This window comes from Melampsora larici-populina (assembly GCF_000204055.1).
Source record: "Melampsora larici-populina 98AG31 unplaced genomic scaffold MELLAscaffold_17, whole genome shotgun sequence".
Classification (NCBI taxonomy): domain Eukaryota; kingdom Fungi; phylum Basidiomycota; class Pucciniomycetes; order Pucciniales; family Melampsoraceae; genus Melampsora; species Melampsora laricis-populina.
The window spans coordinates 885,837-902,270 of NW_006768781.1; the positions used below are offsets into that span (position 1 = coordinate 885,837).

Sequence of the window (16,434 nt, forward strand, 5' to 3'; positions counted from 1 at the left end):
GTATAATTTGGATTCCATTCAAAAAGATAAAAGCTGGTCAAAAGGCCGTGATACATAAAACTAACGAGATGAGAAAAGTTCAAAGCTAAGCTACAAATCCGAGTTAAAACTCACAAACTTGATCAAAACACACACACAAATACTATTACGAAATCATTCTGAAGGAATACACTTTATAAACACGCAGATATTAAGAAAGATTGAAGGAAAAAGCTTAGCTAGAGAAATCGATGAAAAAAAATGTGATCAAAAAGGATTGAATGAAAATGAAAGAATGAATAAAAAAACTAAAGGATTTGATGATTCCAAAAAAGAAAGAGAAAGAGAATATAAAAAGAATGCGATGGAGGTGATCGAAAATGGTCTCGATGATCTGAAAGTGTTTATGTTTTCTTACAACATCTAGTTGAATTCCTAACCAACCAAAAGTAAACAGATCCAATAAATCTAACCGCAGATAATCCAAATGTAGACCAAAGAATGATATCTAATTTTAACCAAAAAAATGGAAATCAACTTCTTAAACCCCAATGAAAATAAAAAAGTAACGTCACTTACTAAAATAAGTTGATTGTTTCTTCTCTTCATCACTAACAGAAGTGTTCAATCCATTGACATTCTAATAAAGATAAAATAAAATCAGTCATGATCCCACATCGTATTCAAGTAGGTGGGTAATAAACTGACCGCGATAGCAACAGCAAGAGCAGCATTAGACAACATCCAAACCGACACCAAACGAGTTCTGAAAGTTTTGTTCCCATCATCTTCCGTAGGTCTTTCTCTGACTTCCACCGCATCCCAAGCAGATATAGCTCTACCAACTACAGTTTTGAAATTAGCGTCCAAATCTTCTTCTGTTCTGACCACATCAGCCACTGTGGCTGCTTCTTCTGTTTTTTCTTTAGATGATTGAACTGATGGTAATGCGTCTGCTTTGTCTGATCCTTTTGTTCCCCCTAAAAGATTTTATCACGTGAGTTGGTTGATGGGATCATAGAATATAAGAGAAATCGTACGAACATGATACGTCGTGAAGGTTACAAAATGCGTATACCTATCAAAGAAAATTCAAATCAGCATCCTTGATATATTGATTCATTCAAGAAATCAATAATCACATTCAAGACATTGGTAAACGAAGGTGCCAAAGCTAATGAATACGAAAACAAAACGTTAGCTTGTGAAATGAAAGATCACTGACCCCCTAAGTAAAGAAAAGAAAACTCACCCATGTATTGTGGAAAAGACGAGAGCATATGCCAAGGATCAGCATACAAGATCGAAGCAATCAAACTGTTTGAAAAAAGAAACGCAAAGCCGAGTTAAAATCACGAATCATTGAAAAAAATTGTAGAAAGACCACGAACTAGATTCCATAAGTTGAAACCAAAGCAGCTAATAAGACTCCATTGGTACCACTAATCAAGACCGTAAACTTTTCTTTGATTGTAGGTGAACCATCAAAATCGATACTACTGAAAGCTTTAACTGTTAAAAGTGCTGCACAAGCCTAAGAGTAGACAAAGGTCCTGTTAAGATTGATGTTCAACGCAATCACATTGAGAAAGAAAAGGTCACGAACGAGTAGGTAGTAAGAGAGAATTCCAAAGATGACCAAACAAATCACGTATGTGGTTTGTTCACCCTTTGGACGATTTCCAAGTGCTAAAACGAACTATTGAAGCAATTAAAAGTTTAGATTGAATGAGTAAGGTGAGTGTGGAGAGTATAAATGAACAAGTGTTACGTACTTGTAAAGCCAAGGCTCCTAAGTAAACCCATTGACATGATAAATTAACCCAATGAGTGATGACTTCGTCTTTGAATAAGAAGATCCCATTGTGGGGTAAGAGAGCAATAATGATACTGAAACTGAAGATCCAATCAAGTTTAAATGTCAGCATCAGGGTTAGAGAAGGAGAAAGAATGAGCAAGGCTAACGTAAGCCATAAGTTGGCTGAAAAGTAAGAGGACAGGGATCTAGGGTAAGTTTGGTTCATAGTTTGAAAAGGCTAAAAAGATTGAGACTAACCAGGTGCAAACCACGTAAAAACTAATTGAGCCAAGTTAAAGAGAGCTTGAATGTGAAACATCAAAAGACCTGTGTTGAAAGAAGGAGAAGAAACATTAACGATTAAGTTCGAGAGAGAAAGAAGCCAATGCTTACGAATTGGATTATGACCGGATTTATAGAATCTAAAGAAATGAATAGTAGCATAAACTGAAGCAGCAAAAGATCCATTGAGCCATCTTCTTCTTTGAGAAATCAATTCAGCAGCTTGTTCAGGTACATCAGTTTCTCCTTTAGCCTCTTTAACATAAGATAAAACCCAAGCATCATTAGCTTTAGCAACTAATTCGAAACACAAGATTCGATCTTCAGCCAAAAACATATTCTTGGTAAAGATTCCCATGCCATTAACACCTTTTTTGCCTAACCTATCGGCTAAAGTATGATCACCGTGAAAGTATTGTTGTAATGGTCTACCTTGTAAGGCTGCATAACGATAAGCTGAAAAGGCACCCGGTAACACTGATACATAACCGAAAGCTGATTCTAATGGTTTATCTAAAATGTTTGACATCTTATATTCAAAGTTTTGAGCTGCTACCAATGGATTTAATAACTTCTTTCCACTCTTCAACATGGCGTAAATCTAATTGAAAAAGGTTTCGAGTTAGAATGGGTAATTAAAGATAAAATGATTAAAGGTGGGAAACTTACTTCACCACAAGCACCACCTAGATTACGATTATTATGAAATGCTTGCCAAAGATAATAAAGGGAACGTTTACCAGGTTTGGTACCAGCATCAATCAAAATACAAACTTCAGGTTTAAGTTGTTTTGCAATCGCATTGAATAACCAACGATGAGAGTTGATTTTCTTCGCATTCTTTTGTTTTAAACAAAAAATCAATTGAACCGGTACTAGATTCGATTTAGCTGCTTCTGCTGAAGCTTCTAGAACTGGTGCTACTAATGATGGTTTCGAATCTATTGAAAGTTGAGTGGTGTATTCGAAGATATGGGCTACGGTTTCTTTTCCGTCGATTTCTTTTTTCATTAAACCATCTTGATAAACACCGATTGTAGATAAAACATCCAACACGTTCTTATGGTTGTATCAAAATGTTGAGGATTAGTTTATTAACAAAGATATGTGGAAACTGTTTATTTTGTATTTCTTGATCACTTACTTTATCACAAGGTCCAATTCCATCAAAGATTAATGAAACCACAATTCGTTTCCAACCTTCACCTGTTTTCTTTCCATCTTCACCACCACCTTTACCATTCCAAAACTTAGAATTAGATCTACAAATATCACGAATCTGTAAAGGAAAGACGATAAGATAAGTTTAGAGAAGGATCACAAGATTGATAATTTATAGAAAAAACTCACATTCATCATCACTCCATGCATCGTTCTGGCAAACAAAATTTTATCTTCGTTATAATAAGTTACTGCGATTAACAATTCCGTTTCGCGATCATCTCTTGCGCTTCTTAATTTCCAACCATTCATTGGAGTAAAATCATCCGGATCACATGTAGCTGCTGCATATCTTAAATGTGTGAATTCTTTACTATCACCTGCTTGTTGTTTATATTTTTGTTCTACAGAGTTTGAAATTGCTTTTGGTACACTGATGATTCGATGTGATTGATTCAAAGAAATTGAATCAATGAATACTCAGAAAATGAACTTGGAGATTGGAGGGAATCATGAAGATTGTGTGACTTACGGATAATCATTGATAAAATTACCTTGCGTAAGTTTTACACGTCTAGTGATCCCACGTTGAATAGGACGAGCTCTTCTACGCCAATCATCTTCAGAAGCAGCAATAGAAGGGGAACTTTGACTGAAGCCTTGATGAGGAGGATATTGAAGACGAGTTTGAGAATGTTGATGATGTAAATGAGGTTGTGGATAACCAGCTAAAGGAGCAGCAGTCGAAGTCAAAGGGACTTTTTCACCTGATTCTTCTGGGTAAAATACTTGACTTTGACTGTGATCTAAATGAGATTGAGAATGATAAGGGCCTAATGGTGGTGATTGGGTTGGATGATAGTATTGTTCATATGGTGCGGGTGGAGCTCCATTTCTGGATGGAGATCGGCCGGGAGAAGACGGGTAGGGTGGATTAGGCGAATGACTACGAGGTGGTTGTGATGGATAAGATTGTTGATAGGACATCTTAACTTAGTGAGGTGTTGATGTGAATGAATGTGATTCTAAGATTGATTAGAGTGTAAGACTAGGACGAAATTGGATCTGTCTGTTTAGATTAATCGAAAGCAAGGAAGTAGTTGGAAGCTCAACTAGGAACGAAAGAAACAGGAGGTTGGTGTAGTGTTTGATAGTTTGTTTTTGATTTAAAATTGAAAAATAAACATAAATCTAGATGGCGAGAGGGGTTGTTCAAATGATAGTGATCATGAGTTGAAGGGTTCAGGGTGTTCTGCTTGCGTTTAAGAAAATAAGAGGATGAGGAAAAACTGACGAGGAGTTTTGCAAGATGAGATGGTGCTCAGACTGCTTCGAAAAAGGAATAAATCTAAGGTAGGGTAGAAAGTAGGGTACACTGTCACATACATAGAACTATGCACGGTTCTTGTCGTTTTTTTTTTCAAAACTAGATCAAAAGGTTGAAGTTTAAGCTGAGATCGTGATGATTTAGTTTTCACTTGAGCTTGCTTCTTGCTGAGCTGGATTGTCGATAGAGCAATTAGATGAAAATGAAAAGAACGAGATTAAAAGAATCAATCCCAATGGAATCTTATTAAACTCCACTCGATTACTTAATTCGATGTAATTTTGAGTCTAATAATCCTGAATCTGAATCTGAATCTGAACCAGTCAAACCCCCTGTTGAGCAATTCACAATCAAAGTGAAACAACCTCCAGTTGAGAATACAATTTCTGAGCGTTAGAAGAAGTGTAAAGAAGTGACTTTGTGCGATCCGAAAGAAAGAATCAAGATGAAAGTCTGCTTGGTGAGCTTTCTGGATTCAAGCTCATGGTTTATAAACCTTTGAGATGGAAGCCGAACGAATTGGATTGGAAACGACTGCGATTGTTTTGCTTCGTCGTTAAGTAGGATTTTGTTGTGGTGATCCTCAAACTCTATCTTCGTCTTCCAAATTCGTCACGAGGATTCTAAAACACCAACCCCGAACCCAAAAAAGAACATAATTACCTAGCATGAAGACTTGAAAAGAAGGAAAAGGGAGTAATTCGGTAATGATCACCTTGAGGAAAGGATGATGACCAATGCTTGAACCGATCAAGATTGGTATGAAGCAAAACAGTACAAATGACAACCTTGAGTGCTGCTATAATCCGTAACAAGTGCGAGTCCGGATCAGATGCTGGGAAGTTAGTTGCTCAAAGGAAGATTTTACGGTTCAGAGACGTTTGCGAAGAAGATAACTAGAAGGACTCGGAGACTTTGCATAGCGATGAGAAGGAGTGGTATCCAAGACTTGATAACATGATTGTTGAGGGTGATCTCTCAAAACGGTGCCCAGGATATCTAACGAGCGCTCGCCGAGAGGGGCTTTGTTAGGTTAGCCAGGATATGTGTAACCTCTCCTCCTATTAGCATCTCTTCATCAAGTATCACTTTGCACCCTTTTTTGGTCCAGGTTTGTGATACAAAATAAAAAACTATCAAAGTTGCAATTTTTTGGTATTTTTGGTGAGTTCACTATCAAGCACTCTGAAAGTGGATCAAGTTACTTGTAGGACGAAAATTGTTTCAACTCAACTTGCCTGATCCTTTCAGTCCCTTCAAAGACTCGAACTAAGTCCCAGGTATTTGCCATCAATAAATTATACAATGCATCACAAAACCATCAGAGTTTGAAGAGTTCTTCTTGTGGTAATCTTGATATCATACTATCAGACTGTGCTTGTCTAGAGATAAACAAATTTATCTTGAGAAAGGTATAAGAATTATCGAAAGAACTAGATTTGAGTTGTTAACCGCGGAGGTTAATGATCTCCGCGTGATGTCAGAGAGAAAGTGATATTTGATTATGATCCTAAGTATGTCCTAGCAGTGTTTATCAATTTTTGAGATGTCTTCCAAATTACAAATCCCTTCCGCTAAAGATGAGTGAAGGATTAGATTGATATCTTCAAACAACAGTGATCGCAATTTTCAAAACAGAGTAGGGAATGCTCTATCAGTCCTAGCTCCATCATTATCTGATCATTTGCAATCCCCATTCATTGATCAGAACAAGAAGTCCATGACATTCGATCACATCGCCCACATCACTTGTCCGGAAGAATTGCACAAGGACTATCGTTATCCGTCTCGTCGATCTCTGAATGAGATTTCTCGCTAAAAGTCTATCATCACACATTGAAGTTTTGATTGAGTCTCTCGAGTCCTGGAAGGTCGAGCCCTATGTCATCTGGTTCTGCACAAAAACCAACCACGGATCAGCTCGAGATAAGAACTGAACATTCTCTCCTTATCAATGCCATGCTGGTAGCCGTAGTGCGTAGACAGTCTTCTGACCATTGGCTTGACCCATAATAAGTTTCAACTGTTCTTGGCTTAGCTGATGACAAGTGTCAATCCTTTCCACTTCTTCCGAATCTAGCCTTTCACAAACGTCTTGACGGGATTCATTTTTATTCAGTTTGCACGATTCATGGCTTCCTCTCAATCTAAAGGTCAACGTTATGCTAGGATATGGGGCTCTGTGGCCATCTTACTTCACCTGATGCAACTCGCATTTCAGATTGAGGTGCGCCACACACAAAGGAAAACTTCAATGCTTATGAGCTTGGCGAAGGCTAATTCGCGTAATTTCTGTGTTGCTAATCGAAAGAATTTTCGGGTGACGTGTATGCACTACGTAGTCAATCAGTTCGTTGACTTCTCATTATATGAAGCAATGGGGACCATCTACACCCTTGGAATTGTTCTTATTGTGCAGTAAGTCGATGCAGCTTTTGGTTTGAAAGACTGTGTTCACAAAGAGTTTCGGGGTGACTGCTTCAGATGAACATAGATGCTCGTTTTCATCACAGGATCCATTTCCTACGCATCACTCATGCCATCACATCCCACAAACTATGGCTACTTTCTTCAATATTTGTCTTACTATTGGCTGCCGCGGGAGGATTGAGCACAGCCATCTTTTTTATTCTTGAGATCATCAAGGGTAGGATTCGAAAAAAACCAACTAAATTTTCACATCGCCTCACGATCTCTTGGATCGTATGGCTCGTCTCAGCCACCGCCTTCGATTTGATCCTCACCGTAGTTCTTGTCCGGAGGCTCGTGGAATGCCGAACATGGACCATACATTTACGATCATGCTTAGGAAAACTCTTGGCGTTGTCGATCCAGTGCGTGCTGGAATCTATCGTTTTGTAAAGCTTGCGATGAGAGCGCTAAACTGTAGACAAAATTCAACTTTTATTTTTGTAAATAAAAACCAGGACATTCTTTCTGACATGCATAGCAAGTAGCTTGTCAATGGTTTTAATTTCTGGTCAGTTGACTCCTCTGTTGGTTTCGGAAGACTTTCTGAAATAACATCGATGCTTTCTTCATTAGTCGCCAGATTCACTCCAATCACAGATTCAGTGTTACTCACAAGGCTTGAGACAGCGGCTTTGATCAACAACGCGATGTTGCCTCGAATTTATCTGATCTCCTTCTGTAAGCTACTTAACTAAATCCAGTTTTATTTTCCTAAACCCATTTCAGATATGATCAAAATTCACGATGACCTCCTTAAACTCCTCGATATCAGTTTCTACTCTTACAGATACGATCAAAGGAAAGGAAGAAATGACACCATCAAGTTGTGACTTTCAATACATGCTTGATCGGAATGAGTTTAGGACTGTCGATACTGGAGTGCTTTCGATTTCTTCGGTGGTTTGATATAAGATGGAACAGTCTGAAATAATTGTCCATGGGCAAACTGATCAAATTAATTACTTGTGTCTCATTCATGCCGTGAAAATATATACCCATTTAAATGGCTTTACATGATCAGTGGAAGCGGGAAATCTCAAGAGAAATCATCAGATTCAAAGGTGACATGTAAAGAATAGAAAATTGTAAAAATACTCCAAACTTTTACCGGTGCATTCGAAGAATGAGCGAGCTGGCGAGAGATGAGATATCGCATATATCAGTGGAATCCGGTGTCCGATTTGTTGAATCGAGCCCTCCTCTGAGACCAGCGAAAGGTCTCGCCACGCCGTCACAGCCTTGGATTGAGTTCTGTATGCAATCACAGATATTGCTTGTATGTGCCACTCCCTAGTCAGCTCCCAGTAAGACTGAAAGACTCACCTTACCGTATTGATAAAGAAAATTGAGTGTCCAAGAGTGCAAGGCACTATACATTGCGGATCTTTCGGACGACAATGCACACGGTGCTACTTGTGATCAACAAACAAGGATGATTATTTTGAACGGCGTAATGCCGGGAGAATTTTGGCTGACCTCATGGCTTGATGTCACGCCGGGTCACGCCAGGTTCAAGGAATTTGGGGATCGTGAAGTGTGTGTATACGCAAATTCGAATGACTGCATTGTGATCATTCAAAGGCTGGTTTTGAAATGAATGTCACGTGGGGCTTTTCAATCGTACTTAAGATTGAGATTTTTAAGTGAAGAAAGAGAGCGTATTGGACTACATAATCATTCAAAGATACCAAAACAAAAAAGACAGTATAGTTTCCTCATATTTACATCTAGCTCACAGGGGAGTCAAGCCTGGGGACGGGTCAGTGAGAAACAGATCATGAGGTTTTGTACAAAATCAAACAAATGTCCGGTTGAATCAAATTTGATTGTTAGTCATGTTTGAAGGTGGTGTGGCTGTCGAAGGGTCGGCGTATCTTTGAAGCGATACCATCACCTAGATTTTTTTTGCATTAAGTTAGCCCGATGAAGCAGATTAACTGATTTATGGGAGACTTACATCGTTGAAGGAAAAGTCCAAGTAGGAGTCAAAAATGGCCGCGCCACCAATGTTGTTCATCTCGGGAGCCAAACAGCTCGTCTTGATCTTTTGAGCCATGCTTCCGAGTTCAGCCCAGTTGTACTTGATGGGAAAAAAGCATTTTTGAGGAATATCAGTCTCAAGTTCATTTCTCAACATGACGAACTGCTACAGGGGCTCAACTTGAAGGCTATACTCGGAGAGCTCGGGGTTTTGACTTGGAAAGGTCGCGAGAATCATGTCAGTACAAGTCACGGAGCATAAACGTGAACAGACTTTACACTCACAATACGGTCACACAGGTCCCGTAAGTGACATAAACGTAGGTACCTGTTATCCGAAGATATGCAAGGGTGTGGGAAGGAAGTCAAGAATTGATACCCAAGACGTAGCAAATGTCCGTACGTACCGGGAGCGGCAGTCAAGCTTCCAGTAGAATTGTACAGCTGAGCAGCGATTACTACATCACAATCGGCCTACGTGTGGGCAAGTCAGTAATCGTGATCAAAGAGCGATAGTATCGATTAGGGTTACACTTACAGACAAAGGCTGTTGAAAGCTCCCTGCATTTTGAATAATCAAGTAATTATGTTGTCAGTTTTAAAAATGGTCAAAGTTTTGTAGCTCAAATGCTCTTACCAGCGTAGCAGTCCCATGAGGTAGGCTCCGCAGGTGTTAGATCAACGGTGGTGAGATTGGATGTTGGCTGGGAAAGGTTGGTGCCATTCGAGCCTGTGCTATTGTCAAAGCTAGTGGTGTTGTTAAAGCTAGTAGTGTTGTCAAAGCTAGTAGTGTTGTCAAAGCTAGTAGTGTTGTCAAAGCTAGTAGTGTTGTCAAAGCTAGTAGTGTTGTCAAAGCTAGTAGTGTTGTCAAAGCTGGTAGTGTTGTCAGAGATGGTTGCATTGTCAGAGATTGTTGGGTTGTCAAAACTGGTTGGGTTGTCAAAACTGGTATTGTTGTCAAAGCTAGTAGTGTTGTCAAAGCTAGTAGTGTTGTCAAAGCTGGTAGTGTTGTCAAAGCTGGTAGTGTTGTCAGAGATAGTTGCATTGTCAGAGATGGTTGCATTGTCAGAGATGGTTGCATTGTCAGAGATGGTTGTGTTGTCAAAGCTAGTAGTGTTTCCAGATGATGTGCTATTATCAAAGCTGGTTGCATTATTAATGCCAGTGCTATTCGCACACGTAGAGGCATTATTGTTCATACTCGAGGCATTATTGAGGCTGGGAATATTGTCAACAAGAGAAGGGTCTTGATCATTTGAAACCTGTCGCCGTTCTCGTGCGCGTGTGGTAGTTGATTGGGTGGTAACCACAGTTGTCTTTTGGTAAAACGAGACGGTGGCTCCCTTCATCACAAATGTTTGTACGAGCTTCGTGCCAGGCGGACCTTGTAAAGTTTGAGGATTGGGCTGATTGGAAACATCTGGACAAATGCAAAAGGGTGGTGATCATGGTGGTGAGTAGAATAATCATGGAATGCGATGGTCAGGAATGAATTGTCACTCACCTGCCGTTGTGGGGTTGATGGCACCTATGAGGAGCATTGATAGGATAATGGGAAGGGAAGAACACATCTTGACTTGTTGATTCCTGAAAAAGCTCGGTTGAAATGATGGTGTTTGAGCTGATGGACGCTGATGCTGATTGCAAATTATGATATAGAATAGAAGGAAATTATAATGAAATGACTGTGGTCTAGCTTTCAAATGCTAAAAAATGATGGTAGGGTAAGATATATCGCAAAATATACGGACGGCTTTCGAGATTTAGATATGTGGTGCCAGGGGTTGAATATGGGGGGGAGGCAAATGCTTCGCCACTGAAAGGGTCGACTATAAGAAGGGAATGCGAGTCGCAGTCATCATCGGGATACGCTATCTCTGACAGACCCTCAACTTTCAAGACACAACTTGAGACGCGTCCAAATGTGCGGATCTCTATGAGACTACATACATACCATGATTTTCTTAATTCTCGTGATAACCTGAAACTTTACCCCTTACCGTCTCAATAGAGCTCATCGGGCGGCGAGTGTGTTTCAACTTTGAGGGCCTGGAAGGGCTGGGTGATCCGTTTTTCAAGGGGCCAAGGCTGGCCAAGTTCTATCGTGTTTTTGGGTGTTCACTTCTCTGGCTTGTTCAGTGAAGTCTTAGTCGACATGTCTAATCGCCGCCAAGTGGAGCAAATTGGGATGATAGGGGATACGATTCTTCACCCACCTTCAGCATCTAGCCTCCAGGGCCTTGAGCTGTGAAGCGCCGAGCGTTGTATAAAGCTACTTCCGGTAGGTAATTTGACGTCTTCCCTTACCAACCAAACATGCGTTCTCAAAATCCCACTACTTGCAAACATACAATTTTGTCATCTCCACGTACCCAGACGTGTTTTGGGTCTGACGATGACATCGCTTGTTGTGTTGCTGTGCGTTCTGACGGGTCCTTTCCCAAACAGGAGACAATCGCCTATGGTCCTCGCTACCTGATCAACTAGTCCCTCTCGGCGAGCTCTAAGAGGGAGTGGTAAAGCTGGCACAACAGTGATCAGTCGATCGATTCACAGCCCAAAAGACCATCACTGGATTTGTCAAATGCCACTCTCCTGCAAAAATTGTACGCTTAAGAGTAGGGCTGTGACCCGGGTCCGACCCTGACCGACCCGGTCTGCCCGACGACATCTCAATGGTCCACATGACCGGGCCCAGGGCCACGAGACCTAGCCTGGCAATGCTCCAAAAGGCCCTGCGGGCGTCTCGGGCGCACGACCCGACCAGGTTGGTGTTGATTTTCTTGTCACTAAGCCTATTAATAAACAATGTTTGAAAGAAAACCAGCTGACATACAACTTACCTGCCAGCTGATCATCACCCATTGCCCCTACCAAGCCTCAGGGCTCAACTTCTGGCCCTGCCCTGAGTGAGCCAAGCCAGCCCTCCTTAAGAGCATCTGCAATTGTCGGATTAAGTGGTTGGATTAGTTAAATATTTAACTCAATACCTAGAGAATGAAACGGTAAAATATGTACCCAGGATTAGTGTAACAATCTTTACAAAATCTTTAGACTGGGTCAAATTTAAACCAGCCTAAATATTTTCTACAACTCACCTTGTGCCCTTGCCTTCACAATATCCACAACACTGCACCCACCCACGCACATCATATCACAACCACATCCATCACCACTTCACTCACAGTCATTCTACTCTTCCAAGCAGCTCTTCCACATGGATCAAAGAACCCAAGCTCATCAGACTAATCAAACACTTCCAAACAATGAAGCCATTCAAACACCAGCTCCAACTACCAAAAGAGGTCGCAGCCAAAACTGGACTCTGGCTGAGGAAGAACAACTAGTGATCTCATGGATTGCCATCAGCAAGAATGCTATGTTTGCAAATAATCAAACTGGAGCAGAGTTTTATCATAAGGTGGCCAAGCACTACAACAATGTGTGCAAGTTTTCAACTCAATCATCCAATCAAAAACAAAACCAGTAGGTTTTCTTTCAAACATGTCATTTTCCATTCCAGCTGAGACAACCTCATTCAACAGTTGGAAACCTATCAATACGGCAACTTTGAAATTTTCCGACATCTATGGGGCTCTTGAATGCAACCAACCAAGCGGAACCACACCGGCTGACTACATGAACATCACCAAGAGGAAGTATTTCAGTCAAGTTGAACATCCCTTCCATAACAAGGTTGCCTGGCAAGTCTTTGGTTATGCTCGCAAATCCGGTCAAACAAATCACGGCTACTCCTAGCGTGTCCACTTCAGGTATCAGCTCACCTCTTAGTCTGCAATCAACACCACCTCCTGAATCAACTGAAACTATTGAGTTTCCTCCTGCCACTGGCCAAAAAAGAGCAAAACATCAACAAGACAAGTTTGAAATCAAAATTGAACCTACCAGAGATCTCAAACATGTGACCAACATTCAGGGACGCAAGGCTATTGTCAAAAGCTATCTGCTTGCTGGTCATGCTCTCAAACTTGAAGAAGAGACTAAGGCAAGCAAGATCTACCATGATGACATGAAGAGATTGACCACTTCAGTTGATGTGTGTCTGGATGAAGAATCAAAGGAAGTTTTGAAACTCATGAAGGCCAAGTTATTGAAGAAGTATAGGGATGGTTAAGGAGCTCTGGATGGTAATTAGACATGCTGCTTTGGTTGGTTTCATTTGCTTATTCGTCATAGAATCTATATCAGTTTCATCATATTGATTTCAATAGCCTTAGCATAAGACTGTTGGATATAGTTGATTTCATTTGCTTATTCGTCATAGAATCTATATCAGTTTCATCATATTGATTTCAATAGCCTTAGCATAAGACTGTTGGATATAGTTGATTTCAGTAGCTTATGCAGTATATAATCAATGTCAATTTCATTGTATTGATCATAATGGCTTATATACAATATAAGGATGTTCAATATGAAATGAAATATGAGTTCTGAAGCTCTTTTTGTTGGAGATCACCTAATTTGCACCTGTTCCTCTTTTCATCTACATTGAGATCTCAAGATCTTCCATTAATTGTAAGGGTTGATCACGGCTTTGTAGCTCAGCCATTGTTTTGTAATATTGACCAAGAGTGTAAGAAATTCAAGGATCAAGCCGGTTTTGATGAGTTTCAACATCATGTTTGGAACGATAATCAATGATGATTTGATCTTTCTCACCATGTTCTTCAACAACCATATTGTGTAAAATGATACAACACAAAATCACATTTTTCATATCCATCAATTTCCAAAGACGGCATGGATGTTGAAGTATGTGCCAGCGTGCTTGTAGAAGCCCCAAAATTACGTTCTATATCCTTTCAAACTGATTCCTGACACTTTGAAAAGTAGCTCCTGGATTTGTCACAAGGGAGATATATAGATCCAATCAGGACGGGCCAGGAGGGGTAGATACCATTGGCATCATTTCTGTTCACCTTAAAATGGATTTGATCTTCAGAGCCTATAAGATTCAAAGAAGAAAGTGTCAGATAACAAAGTATCAGAGGTATCAATTAATCTGAAGTGTGTTACCATTCATAAAATAATCAAAAAGTGGACTATTTTGTAAGACATTGATGTTATTGAGAGCACCCGGTGTCCCAAAAAAGTGTGCCATATATGTAGGCTCTTGGAAGCAACTGCCTCCAGTACAACCAATGTGTCCCTTTCTTTACCCTCAAACTCACCAGCCCTCCCCTGAGCACAATTTTTCCAAAGCCAGTGCATACCATCAATCACAGGGGCCAAAATTGATGCTCACATACATGTGAGCGTTGTAGACTTTCCTGAAGTCTCCAAAAAAGATTCATTTTTTTCCAGATTCATTCAATTCACAATTTTGGTAGTGTTCATGCAATCAGGCTGTTTTGCTCAGATTTGGCTTGGCGTTGCTGGAGAATGCTCATCTTCATCTTGGATGAGCATTCTTTGGGCCCAGTCTCTGAGATGAGTATTCAGGATCCATTCATGAGGCATACTTAGAACAGCTCAGAACCTCTACAAGATGGAAACAAACTCATCTTGTTTTCACCACCCTCCCCAATACGTGTCAGCACCACCACAAATTTACCCCGCTTTTGTTGAAATTTGGTTTGCAGGGTACCCAAGAATCACGGCCAGAACCTGGCTCAAATTCCGCAGGTTTCTGAGCAGAGACCGGTTTCTTGACGGGTTGAGTTTGATATGTACTCCAAGCACAATTGGCCAACCCATCTGTGAGCAGTTTGCCAATAGCATCAATATCAGCAGACAAAAACCGCAATTACGACACAACTTATTAGGATTACGACCAACTGAATTGCTGTGGTTGATGAATTAGCGGTTACAGACCCTACAGAAGATAACACAAGAAGAGATTGTCAAAAATTGAAAGAATAAGAAGAAGCAATCTCAGTTCAACATCAACAACAACATCATTATTATTTCCAATCTAAATCATTATCAACAAATCATCAATCAAAATACTTACCACACAAATATCCATCACCCTCAATTACAATTCATCATAGTGATTGTTCTTCAATTGATTCATTTCATTTAATTGTTATCATTCCAATCGTCAACTTCATTCTCAATCTGATTCATTTTCATTTTATTCAACTTCACTTTGTTTATCTTCAAAAAAACATTCTACTTCTCATGATCATTATCAATTGAAATAATGTATGGCTATTTTTGTTTGACTTGTTCATTTAAAGCAATCAGGTCATCTAGGTATGTTCTTCACTTGTCTCTCGTTCTTCATGAACCTTCCACTGAAATCAAAATTTCCAATTCCCAAAAATCTCTTTAGCTCATTTATCGATTGGTGCTCCTCTCAAATCCCAAAAACAAGCAAAAAATTCAAGAAAACCTGAACCAAAACCAACAAAGCCATATCCAAAACCAACAAAAAACGTTGAACAATCTAGTGAATCTGAATCTGAATCCGAGCCCGAACTTGAACTTGAACCTGAATCGAACCCATCATCATCATATCCTAGAGTACAACAACAAACCAATAAACATGCACCCATGGTAATGTCAAGTAAAAGATCAGTCACTAGAAAAACAACCGTAGTCACGATCCCAAAAGTAGAAATACTAGATCCAAGATTATCAGGATCAATCGATCCAACATTACATTTAAGATCATATGGATTTTTAAAAACTGAAAGAAAATTGGAATTAGAAACCTTGAAAAACCTATCAAAAAATGAAATCTAGATCTGGTTCAATCTCTGAAATCGGATTACAACAAATGGAAAAATCTTTGAGAAGAGCTCAGAATCTTGGGCTTCGAAAAGATAAAATCAAAAGAGAGAGAGAAGCATTAAAGAAATGGCAGTCAGAAGTAAAACTTAAACAAAAAGAAGGAAGGAATCCACTTTATTTACAGAAGAGTAAATTTTTCACTTTATAGGTACTTGTTTTAATTTTTTGAGCTTTTTACTAAACTCTTGGTTTTCTTTTTTGGTGGGGTGTTTTTGGTAGAGGAACAATAGGAAGTTATCTTGGCTGATCAATTTTATCACTTATCTCAAGATAAACAAAAGTTACAAAAAGCTGTTGAACATAAAAGAAAGAAAGTCGCTGGTAAAGAGAAGAAATCAATGCCGGCTAAATGAGCTTGGTCTTGAATGGAAAATCATGTTTAATTGACAGAAGTCATTTCTTGGAATGGTTTCAATCCTTTTCATTGCTACTCTCTTGATGGTTTAAAATCTGTCGGATGACTCATTGTGTTCCACTCAACCTCACAACTCACCCGTAATATGATCATTCCACACTATTCTTGAACTTTTATCCTCTCTATCTTTCACTTCTAGGGTCTATGATTTCTTTGTTTTTTCACATAGACTCGTACAAGTGCTATTGATTGTGCAAGATCTGTGGACTCCTTCAAGACATCAATGTATTACATCATTATGTGCAGTGAAATTGCATT

The 16,434-nt window shown here is 39.7% G+C and overlaps 5 protein-coding genes across 5 annotated transcripts; 2 read left to right on the forward strand and 3 right to left on the reverse strand.

The window, feature by feature from the left end:
• Positions 1–383: 383 nt before the first annotated feature.
• On the reverse strand, positions 384–4,207 carry MELLADRAFT_86246 (family 2 glycosyltransferase; the record flags this gene model as incomplete). The annotated part of the gene is made up of 16 exons (XM_007409836.1): positions 384–487; positions 559–619; positions 688–959; positions 1,024–1,057; positions 1,122–1,153; positions 1,232–1,296; positions 1,371–1,513; positions 1,586–1,678; positions 1,755–1,875; positions 1,945–1,960; positions 2,036–2,104; positions 2,171–2,660; positions 2,729–3,118; positions 3,204–3,338; positions 3,410–3,653; positions 3,753–4,207. 16 exons carry the CDS (start codon positions 4,205–4,207, stop codon positions 384–386), a joined length of 2,724 nt encoding a protein of 907 aa, XP_007409898.1.
• Positions 4,208–6,093: 1,886 nt separating this feature from the next.
• MELLADRAFT_71848 (uncharacterized protein) lies at positions 6,094–8,035 on the forward strand (the record flags this gene model as incomplete). Its single annotated transcript, XM_007409730.1, has 8 exons — positions 6,094–6,186; positions 6,256–6,521; positions 6,628–6,774; positions 6,859–6,965; positions 7,061–7,381; positions 7,475–7,527; positions 7,593–7,697; positions 7,792–8,035. The coding sequence occupies 7 exons, from the start codon at positions 6,429–6,431 to the stop codon at positions 7,923–7,925; spliced, it is 960 nt and encodes a 319-aa protein (XP_007409792.1).
• Positions 8,036–8,835: 800 nt separating this feature from the next.
• On the reverse strand, positions 8,836–10,728 carry MELLADRAFT_123932 (uncharacterized protein; the record flags this gene model as incomplete). The annotated part of the gene is made up of 8 exons (XM_007409835.1): positions 8,836–8,913; positions 8,977–9,099; positions 9,181–9,214; positions 9,285–9,327; positions 9,407–9,473; positions 9,538–9,560; positions 9,637–10,419; positions 10,504–10,728. 8 exons carry the CDS (start codon positions 10,568–10,570, stop codon positions 8,836–8,838), a joined length of 1,218 nt encoding a protein of 405 aa, XP_007409897.1.
• Positions 10,729–14,937: 4,209 nt separating this feature from the next.
• On the reverse strand, positions 14,938–15,687 carry MELLADRAFT_56062 (uncharacterized protein; the record flags this gene model as incomplete). The annotated part of the gene is made up of 2 exons (XM_007409834.1): positions 14,938–15,221; positions 15,301–15,687. A coding segment is annotated over one exon (218 nt), but the record flags the coding sequence as incomplete, so codon positions are not given.
• Positions 15,688–15,702: 15 nt separating this feature from the next.
• MELLADRAFT_86249 (uncharacterized protein) lies at positions 15,703–15,991 on the forward strand (the record flags this gene model as incomplete). The annotated part of the gene is made up of 2 exons (XM_007409731.1): positions 15,703–15,889; positions 15,981–15,991. The coding sequence occupies 2 exons, from the start codon at positions 15,703–15,705 to the stop codon at positions 15,989–15,991; spliced, it is 198 nt and encodes a 65-aa protein (XP_007409793.1).
• Positions 15,992–16,434: the final 443 nt, after the last annotated feature.